At 32.0% G+C, this 11,222-nt stretch overlaps 1 protein-coding gene across 1 annotated transcript; it reads right to left on the reverse strand.

The window, feature by feature from the left end:
* Positions 1-4,001: 4,001 nt before the first annotated feature.
* LOC105204535 (6-phosphogluconate dehydrogenase, decarboxylating) lies at positions 4,002-10,168 on the reverse strand. Its single transcript, XM_011173629.3, has 5 exons — positions 9,873-10,168; positions 8,733-8,956; positions 8,405-8,649; positions 5,605-6,230; positions 4,002-4,614 (listed from the first exon to the last, which is right to left on the reverse strand). The coding sequence occupies exons 1-5, from the start codon at positions 10,151-10,153 to the stop codon at positions 4,272-4,274; spliced, it is 1,719 nt and encodes a 572-aa protein (XP_011171931.1). The 5' UTR covers positions 10,154-10,168; the 3' UTR covers positions 4,002-4,271.
* Between the last annotated feature and the right edge of the window lie 1,054 nt (positions 10,169-11,222).

Below are 11,222 nucleotides of genomic sequence, written 5' to 3' on the forward strand. Positions count from 1 at the left end.
AGAATATTTCAAAATTTACATATATAAGAAATTCTAGAAAAAAATGTAAACTTTTATCTTATATATTTTTTTAAGAATTCTTTCTATTTTTAATTTCTAAAAAATATTTTAAACCTTTTTAGATTTCGTAAGAGATTTTTCTTAGACCATTTCAAAATTTACATTTTAAAAATTTTTTGAGAAATGTAGATTACATCTCATATATTTTTAAGAATTTTTCACATATTTGTAATTTATAAAGATTTCTGAAAAGATGTCTTGAATCCCCTTAGATTTTATCAAATTTCTCTTAGAATATTTTAAAATGTACATATACAAAAAATTTTAGAAGAAATGTAGATTTGTTATACCTCTAGATTTATTATATTTTTAAGAATCTTTCGTATTTTTGATTTATGAAAGTTTCTTTAAAAAAATATTTTAAATCTCTTCAGATTATGTAAGATTTCTCAAAATACTTCAGAATTCTAAAAAAAAATTCTAGAAAGAGAGAGAGAGAGAGAGAGTGTGTGTGTGTAGATTTTTTATATCTCACATACTTTAAAATTTTTCATATTTTAAATTTATGGAAATTTCTGAAATTTATTTATAAAGATTTCTTAGATTCATTTCTGAGATTATTTGTTTTATAATTTTTAATTAAAAAACTGAGAAATGTTCTATAAAATTATACAGAAATAGTGAAAGATTCTGTTGATATAGAAATCATAAAAAATATTATAAAGAATTCTAAGACAAATGTTCATCAAGAGAATAATTTAGATCAAAACATTTTCATTAGAGGGGCATACGTACAAAAATTCCGAAAGCATAGTTCCGTTGATTGTTCGACGATTACAATAATGATAATGATGATATAATGATGAGACGCTTGAGAATAAATATAAAAGAAATCACTGTGTTCTTCGGCGTAGAACTGAAAAAATTAAATTTTTTAGTAACTTGTTCCTCGCAAGGACAATCGCTAAACAAAACAAAAATCGAATCCTGAAGCATTCATTTCAATAGGTTCATCAACAAAAAAAGAGAAACAAGAGAAATATATTTTTTATCAACTGCATAATGTCAGAGAATCCCTGTGGCAACAGATAAATATCTAAGGTCTAGAAGAGAAAGAGCTAGAGAACGAGAGGGGAGAGAACCGCAAGAAAGTGCAGTCGGCTTGGATCTGTATTCGTGCCTGACATTTAACGTTAAACGTCGCCGGTCTGACGATTTGGAATTTTGTTTGTCTCGCGCGATGTTACCTCGACAAGAAAAAAAGAACCACTCTCTGAAGATCAGAGTCTACGGAACAGCCGTTCGACGTTCGCCAATTTTAATTGTCGGCAATTAAAACGCGACTGTTGCGAGTCGCAAAACGGCGTCGCATTAAAGCCATTTTACAATCATAATCGTAATCGTAAATGTTTGTAAAGCGCGGTTGTATTTCTATCAATGCTAATTAGCTTGAATTTCAGTGTAATTTCTTCCTTTTTTTCTTTCTTTAGTTCTACGAATAAAAAAACCAAAATTCTAAAAATTAGTTGATTAAAATGGATTAACAAACTGCGCTTTACAATACTTTACAATCACTTACAACTAATACGTTTACGATATTGTAAAATAGCCTTTAGAGAATCTCGCATAGATTCCTTCCTCTGCAAAGTTATGCGATGAATGTCGATTAAACTATTTCCATCGTCGTTCTTCGTATTTTTGGAATTTAACGGACGGGCTTTAATTTTTGTAACGCTGCCGTATTACATGCTTACCTAATCAAAATACAAATAAAAGTTTAAGTGTCTAAAATATTTATACGTAATCATATTTACATATAAATATAAGTTATTGATTTTATTTACATTTCGATATATATATATATATATATATATATATATATATGTATTAAAATATATTTTACATATGTAAAATATATTCGATATATTACATACGTAATATACATTGGCCAAAAATATTGGACGCGCGTTTAAATTTTTTTAAAATACTTTTAATTGGACGGAATTTAAACACAAAATTTAAATTGAATTTTCCTTTGTTTTAAGAAGCCTTTAAACTTGTGTATGTCGGTAATCAATAGAAATACAGAAATAAGAGATTTTAGACAAATAAAAGAAGTTAGGTACTTAATATTTTTAGCCAAAGCTATATATGTATCCGCTACGATATAACTAAAAAAACAAGGTTTTCTAGAAAAAAAAATTTTCGAATAATTAAAATTTTTTAATATTATTTTTAAATGAAATATTTTTATAATGTAATAAGATTAAAAAAATAGTGTTTGATTTTAAAATATTAAAATGTTTTACTTTTTTTTCTATTTTTACATTAAAAATGTTATAGTTTTAAACGATGTTTGACATTTAAAACACTGAAATGTTTGAAGCTGTTAGATCTGTTTAAATCTAAAAGTTATTTATATATAATGCATTCTTAAATATTTAAAAAAATGGAAAAAGAAATAACATTTTAATATCTTAAAAATTACACTTCTTTTTTAACTAAACTGATTGTTGATAAATAAAACTATTATCTCTTCAATACACTGAATAGAAAAGCTATTTTTTTTTTTCTTATAAAAAAGCTACTATTTTTGAGTTGTCACATTACAGCAAAATGAATTATATACAATATATAATTTTATATATTTATTTTGTATGTGTGTGTGTGTGTGTGTGTGTGTGTGTGTGTGTGTGTGCGCGTGCGTGCGTGCGTGTGCGTGTGATTATAAATATATATATAATTAGATCTAAGAACATATTGTGCATGCGCAGAAACAGCGCATGTGCGACCTCGACGTTAAATAAAAATATGGCTAATAATATTCTCTGAAAAAAAAAACGCATTATCAAAGGAAGGATTGAGGTCAACTAGTCTCATTAAGGAAAAAAATTCGTATTACAAAAGATTTAACATATACATAGAATGCAAATTAATGATTCGTTAAATCGTGCGTATCAGTTGAAGCGGCGTCGAGGATGTTCGATCGCGCGATCAAAACACTTTTCTCATACGCCGAAATAGCGAACAGAGGTGCAGCAACGGCGACGCGTCTCGAAGCTGGCTATGAATTTCCTCGTCGTTCGCGAAATCGCGTTACGGCAGAGAACGCCGGTAAAAAAAAACCGGGTTGCGCAAAACTGCATCCCGCGGTCGCGCCTCGTTTCGCAAGTCGCGGGGAAAACATCGGCGTGCGATTGAAAGTGTCATGCTCCAATATTTTCGCGTGCGCGCGTTAGGAAGAGAAATGCGGTAACATGACGAGAGCTTCGCCGCGGCATAATCGGCGTTTCACTAGCTCGGCCCCGCGCGCGTCCCTTGCACTCTCTTGCGCGATTTCCTATCTTCGTTACTCCCGTCGATCTCTGCGACGAAGAACGAGAGGTTTCCTGATTCCGCCGTGATATCGCCTGAATGGAAAGGACAGAGTCCACGAATACGCTGTTAGCGATTCGATGATGCATAATTTCACCGAGTGTAGATACAAGTCGCCTACTCGCCGACAATCAGACGTCTCTCGCGGATTACGTAATTTCTCCTACTCTAAATCCTTGTTTCTTAAAATATACATGTAACCTGCGTGGAACGTGGCGCGTCGCGCGCGTACGAAAGCCATAATACCTATGAAATAAACGTCGCAATCGACGACGTAAAAATTTTCCACGGAAAATCCTCTAAAAAAATCTCTAAAAAAATTTCTATTATTTATTCATTAATGTTTATTATTTCTGTATCCTGCTGTTCTATTCAAATTTCTTATACTATATTAGTATATTATATCATTTTAGTCAATATAATCCAAAAATTCTGACAAATAAAAATTGAAAATTTTTTACAGAAAAAAGATTAGATAATAAAATATCAAAAATTTTTTTAATTAAATATTAAATTAAATATTAGTAAGAAAATAAAATAGATCCAAAATAGACCCGAACAAAACAGTAGAGATACATTCTTTCGTTTGTATACATTATACATCATCATTAATCAAACATTTGCAACTTTTTTAAATAGGAAAATATATTTGTCAAGAGGATAGAGAAAATATAATACTTTCTATTAGCAATATGTTGTTATATGTACACATAATTTCTCTCAATTATAAAATTACCCATGTCAAGACTTTCTCCGTCACAGCTACGTAATTCTATCACGTATGTTTAAATTAATTATAATTTATCATTAATTGGGTGTATTTATCATATTGTCACATTTTTTGGTGTATTCCTTTGTACATTGTTATTGTAATAGTACCGCGATATTTTACAAGTTTACGCATCGTACGTAGAAGCGGATACTTTCCCACCGTGTCCGGTCCAGTTTGTGTGAACAAACTTCCCTTCTTGACCAAGCAATTCGTATGTGTGAGCGCCGAAGTAGTCTCTCTGGGCCTGCAGTAGATTCGCCGGTAATCGCGCAGTTCTGAATCCATCGTAGAAGGCTAAAGCCGTCGATAGGGCAGGAGTCGGTATCCCTATCGTCACAGCGGCGCTTACTACTATTCTGGCACTCCGATGACACACGTTCATAGCCTTGGCGAAAAAGTCGTCCAACAACAAATTGGTTAATTTCGGATTATTATCGTATGCCGATTTTATATTTCCCAGGAATGCACTGCAAGAAAATTACACAATTTCTCAAATACCACGCCTGTTTAACGGATGTTCTTTAATACGGCTGTAGTTTAACGTCTTATTGTTTCGTATTGTTAAAGACTTACAATATTTTAGTGTTACATTCAATCAATAAAACATATAATAATTATTATAATATATACACAGAATTTGACCACAGATGGCAGATTTAAGAAGTAATTCTCTAGATGATAAAATAAGAACAAAAATCCAGAATAACAAACTTGAAAGATTAAATCTTCAGGTTTTAATTATAAATGTTTAAATATTTACGTAAAGAGCACGTGAATATTTAGATATAATAATTAGAATACTTAACAATTATAATTTAAAAACCCAAATCTTTCACGGAAATTTCTTTTCATCTTATTTCTTCATTTAAAATCATTTAGTATTGCAAAAGAATTTTCTCCCGTTATTGCTGAACACTATATATTACAATTATATTTTTATTTGATGTAAAAGATGATTCTATGTAAAAGTTAATCGACCTAAAAAAACCGTTTAATTTTAAAATATTAAAATATTTTATTTCTGTCTTCGTTTTTTAAATAATAAAGATATTCTGGTTTTAAATAATGTTCAAATTTAAAATACTGAAACGTTTAAAGATTTCATTTTTAAATCTATACATTGTTTAACATTGTGGAATTTAAAAAATGGAGGCAAAAGTAAAATCTCAATATCTTAAAACAAAACTTTTTTTTTACTGTTCCTTTATCCTGTCTCGGCTTTATGTACGATAAATGATCAATATTCATTTAACCAGCGTTTAAAAGAAACGAGAGCTATTTTGCAAGTTCCTGTGACACTAAATACAAAATGCCCCCGAGATATATTCTATAGCCTTGACACTTATATTTCTTTGCAACTCGCTTTAAAAGAAAATGTAGGTCGCATGAAAAAGGATTGACGTGACATTGTAACTAGATGAATATGAAGGAATAAACTTTCGCATAAACTTTCCTACCTTCTTATGATACATCCGCCGCGCCACATCAATGCTATTCCACCATAATTTAAATTCCAATTGTGAACCTTGGCGGCCTCTCTTAGCAGCATGAAACCTTGCGCGTACGAGATGATTTTCGCTGCGTACAAGGCTTTTCTCAAGTGCTCAAGAAACTGTTTCTTATCGCCTTCGTACACAGGATCTGGGCCTGACAACACCGTGCTCGCTTCCACGCGTTCATTCTTCAGCGCGGACAGACATCTGGAGAAGACCGATTCACCGATCAACGTGACCGGAACGCCGTAATCCAGCGCGGAGATCGCCGTCCACTTGCCGGTGCCTTTTTGGCCAGCGGTGTCCCTGATGCGCTCGAGCAGATAACCCTTTTCGTCCTTATATTTGAGGATGTCGCGCGTGATCTCGATCAGGAACGAGTCCAATTCGCCCTTATTCCATTCGTTAAACACCGCGCTCATCTCTTCCTGTGTAAGCTGTAGGCCGTTTCGCATCAAGTGATACGCCTCGCAGATGATTTGCATGTCGCCGTACTCGATACCGTTGTGCACCATCTTGACGAAGTGTCCCGCTCCGGTCTCGCCTACCCAGTCGCAACATGGCTCTCCATTAGCTTTCGCGCATATTGCCTGAAAGACAATTTTAATTGCACTATGTGTTTCGTAAATTTTTATTATTAAATATCTATCAGGCTTAAAAAAAATAGAGAGAAATAACTTTTCATTCATATACGTGTATCTTTTAACAAAGAAACTTTTGGCATTGCCATCTTTAAAATAAAAAGTAATGAACAAAATTTGAGCGATAAAACAATAATTTCTAATTTAAAAACATTTTCTTTATAACACTGATAAATATTAATATGAAAAAAATCGAGAAATTGAGAAAGTATTATTTTCAATAATAATTTAAATGTAACAATTAATCCTTATTGCACTTCAATTTATTATTATAAACAATTCTTTTCCAATATTTTCCACATCTATATTTCTCTCAAGTTGCTCATAAATGAAAATTATAGTCTTCATTTAATACATGCTCTGTGATAATTGTTTTGAAAGGTGATTTGCCATTGTCTTCCAAGTCATGGTAATTAATTAAAAATCTGATAGATTCTAAGTGGATTTAAATCTGGATCAAATCCTGGAGCAGAGGCATAACTTTTATGCCAGGATTATCGCACATTTCGACCATATAATGTTCTTTAAATAACTTTCTAAAACAGTATTGAATCTCATTAGAAGGAAAGTTTTAATTTAATTACAAACAAAATATAAAAATTTTTTAAAATTATATTTACATAAGAAAGTATGAAATTTAACATTTTGAAATTAAAAAAAAAATGTAAATTTACTGCGTATTATTTTCGTGTAAGAATATGAAACATTCACAAAAAAATATGACATTATACTAGCGAAAATATCAAAATGGCAACGATGCTCGTTACTGATTTAAATCATTATAAAATAAACAATTCCTTTTCAATTTTTCTCACATCAATATGTATAAATATTATAAAAAAAATATTTTAAAGTAACAAATTATCATCTTTATTAATCAAATTTTCTTTATTATTTATCATTTTGAAGATGCCAATGCCAAAAGCATCTTTATTAAAAAATAGCCTTAGACACAAAAATATTGAGTTTATATTTTATAAAATATTTTTAACTGAAAGAAATGTAAATAAAAATTAAAATGTGAATTATCTTTTTCAAAAACTCGTTAAACTTATGTATAATGTTAATAACCAATAAGAAACAATACAGATAAAAAAAAAAAGAATTTCAGTTAAATAAAAAATATAGGCTCCTAATAGCAATAGAAGAGACCTAATAACAATATAGAAGAGAGAATATATAAAGATACAATTAATTAAAAATAAGCTTATTACTATTATTATTTATTTGTATTGCTATTTCTTGTGTGATTTTATATATTTTTTTTAAGTTGATCAAACTGCGCGCCAAATAAATTTTTACAATCTTGAAACAGTTCTAAGTTAAATAAAAATAATATCACAATATTAAATTGATAATTAATTTAACTATACTGACAAAGTATAATAAATGTGATTTTGCTGTTTCAAATATATGATATGTAGTTATTTTAATGTATAAATATACTTAAATATACAAAACTTTCATTATAAAATATTTTAATTAGAATATTTCAATTTTATTGTAACTTCATATATATATTCTTGGTAAAATAATATGAAAGGCAAAACCTAGAGAAATCTGTTCTTTTTTTGCGCAGATCAGATATGCAATAGTTTGTTAACAATCATAGTTGATAATAAAGGATAGTAAAGGATAAATTCTCGCATTCTGCCTTTCTCACCATTCTGCCAAACCTACTCAAGGGTGCGTTCAGATTCCTTCCGTTCCTTTCCCCCAACTGTCCTCCAGGTTTTTTTTATTTTTATTGTTTACTAAACATAAGACAAAGATAAAATGATACCTAGGAGTACTTGGTACAGAATCTGAACACAGTCCAAAATGTTAGAAAATATATAGCATGCAGAATCTATCTTACATTATCATGTAAGAACCTCCTTTTAAATAATTTGTAAGAATTGTAAATAAATGTAAAAAATTTGTTGCAAAATATAACACTTCAGGAATCAAGTTTGGACTTCCCAATTTTCTGGGTATCTTGGACAATTCGACACTGAGGTATGTGCCTAATACTTTTGGCCAAAGTTGTATATAGTGTATATATAAATAAGAGTCGTGAGTCCTCTTGACTTTATTTAAGCTAAAAAAAAATCTCTTTAAATTATAAACCAATATCGCCATACTTGGAAAATAGGTTTGATATGTGGCCACGCTTTGGGATTGCCACCAGGCATCAAAGATGGTCCATATCTGGCGCCATCCTCTCCTCCGCTTACTCCACTGCCAACAAAGAGAATTCCTTTCTGCTCCAAATCCTTGGTACGTCTCTCAGTGTCTTGATACTCTGAGTTACCTCCATCAATGATAATGTCTCCAGCAGAGAGAAGAGGCACCAATTGTTCAATAAAGGCATCCACTGCTGCGCCAGCTGTATTACATCAGAGTAAATTGTATTAGAATTAAATCTTTTGTACAGTTGTAAACTTTTAACCTCTACAATAAAGAACTTGCCTTTAACCAACAACATCACTCTCCTTGGGCTCTTCAATGTGTTGACCATCTCCTTCAGGCTATAAGCGCCGATAACTTTTGTACCCTTGGCTTCATTCTCAAGGAAAGACTTGACCTTGTCTACAGTGCGGTTATAAGCGCACACAACAAAGCCATGATCATTCATGTTCAGAATTAGATTCTGTCCCATGACGGCTAACCCAATAAGGGCGATGTCTGCCACCCTAAAAGACAAAAAGTCCATGCAAAGTTTATAAACAAAATACTATCATTTCCTTATATCTATATACACTGACTGATACATTTTGGCAGAAATATGGCAATAAATTTCATCATGACTGTAAAACAGATTTCCTTTTTAAGCTTAGTTTTCATCAATAGAATTTGCCACAATATAATAACATGTGTTACAGCAGAAATAAAGCACACCTTGCCATCACATAGCCTGTCCATTTTCTGATGCATTTCTAACAATATTTACAGAGAAATAGTAGAGACGGTAATTGTGGTGTAAGAGTTATATGTTCTCCATGTGGAAAATCCAGGTTTATCCACCCAAAACATCAAATTTTTAATTAATCATCATCTCTCGGAGGACATTAACAAACTACCAAGAATACCTTTGTCAAAACAGCCACCATCCCAGAGAGCAACACATTGTATTAGACATACATATATGTCTGAAAGATATCTTTCAGACAGGCGTGTTGTTTAGAATGAAACGTGTGTCAAATTGCATCAAATGGAAATCTTCAGTCATAAAGGGCCAATTTGACTGTGTGAGAAAAAGAGAAAGTACTCAAATGTTGCTAGATTTCTGCTAATATAATTTGCAACACACATTTGCAATACATACTTTGGCCATCTGAGCACTTCATTTACAAAATAATAACATGTTCTTCATCTGAGCACTTCATTTACAAAATAATAACCCAAGCAGAACAATAAGTCGCAATAACGTCGACAAAAATGACGTTAAAGTGAAATATAACTGATCTAAAACTGACTTTTAATAATCATTCTGGAGGCACCTCGCGATGTCATGATGATTTTTGTTCTGCTCGGGTTTCTGCCGGCGTTTTGTCTATCCTGAATAAACTTGATGCAGAAAAGAAGAATAAAGAAAGAATAAATACTCACGGGGTGCTCATATTTGCGGATGGTTCACAGGTGATCGCTGATGAAACTTCTGGCTGAGTATATACGCGAGCTACAACGGACGCCGTAAATGCAACAAGTGGTCGAATCTTGCGGACAATCGAAGGACGTATGATTCGAGCGATGTTGCCCGCGGGTAGGTCAGCCGACGCATGGCAAGCCAATCCCGTCGTCCGTTCCAGACAGATCCGAGATGACGTTGATGACGCAGCATTACCGCTACCGCGCATGCCGCCGAGCCGTGCGACCACGCTAAATCGCATGTGGTTATCTAATCTGCGTTCTTACGCGTGGTCGAACCAAAGAGATTGGAATACATTCCTCGAGAGTATTCCTTCGAAGGCGAGGAGTAAAAATGTCCTTGATCTGGACGTAACGCGACACGTTCTTGGAAATAATTAAATCCCTTCTTGCGTTATATTGAAGAGATAAAAGTCTTGTATATCTCTTTGTTTTCTGTTTTTTTTTTGCTTTTTTTCTATTACCTTTTCGTCTCTTCGTGCATTATTTTATCGACGATCATGTTTCATCTTATTATGCGTTTTTTGTTTTTTCCGAAGTTATTCGTCAACTTGTATGTATAATACATACGTATCTCACTAATTTCGATAAAACAATACATGAAGAAATAAAAAGGTAATAAACAAAAGGCAAGACACCAGGAAGCAATTAAAAAACACATTAGTCTTACGTAATACGTTTAATATTTTTAACAAACTCAGTTCCGCAATAACATATGTTATCATGCGGAACTGAGTTTGTTACAGAAACGATCGATAATTTCCTCATAAGCGTGTAATCAAATGTAATATAAGTAATATTTGGAATATTAAATGTAATATTCTAGTTAATAATGTAATATAATATTAAATATAATATTCCTGATATATTTAATGTAAATAAGTAAAAGTTTATGTAAAAAATAGTTAGAGTTTAAGCGTACTATTTATTACTAATAATTATTATATATTTCAAACGTTCATTCCTTTAAATTCTAATTTTTAAAACAGAATATTTTTAGAAATATTAAAGTAATAATTAATTTTCTACAGTCCTAAATTCTTTAATCTTAATATCTTATGTTGAAAATTCGCCAACCGAAACAGATCTTCATATGTGTGTTTGTATGGTTTAGTATAAAGATTTTAATGATTAATTGATGTTCGAGGTGATCTAATAGTTAATTAATCGCGGCGCTGCTGCCCCAGTGGTAAAAATCAAAAACTACAGGCGGTGACGAGCGCGCCACTCGGTGCACAATTTAACGAACATCCGCCGAACGTTGCCGAGAGTCCCCGAGTGCAGCGGCGCCCCGCTCGGGGCGTGCGAACA

Source organism: Solenopsis invicta, chromosome 3 (assembly GCF_016802725.1).
Source record: "Solenopsis invicta isolate M01_SB chromosome 3, UNIL_Sinv_3.0, whole genome shotgun sequence".
Taxonomy (NCBI): Eukaryota; Metazoa; Arthropoda; class Insecta; order Hymenoptera; family Formicidae; genus Solenopsis; species Solenopsis invicta.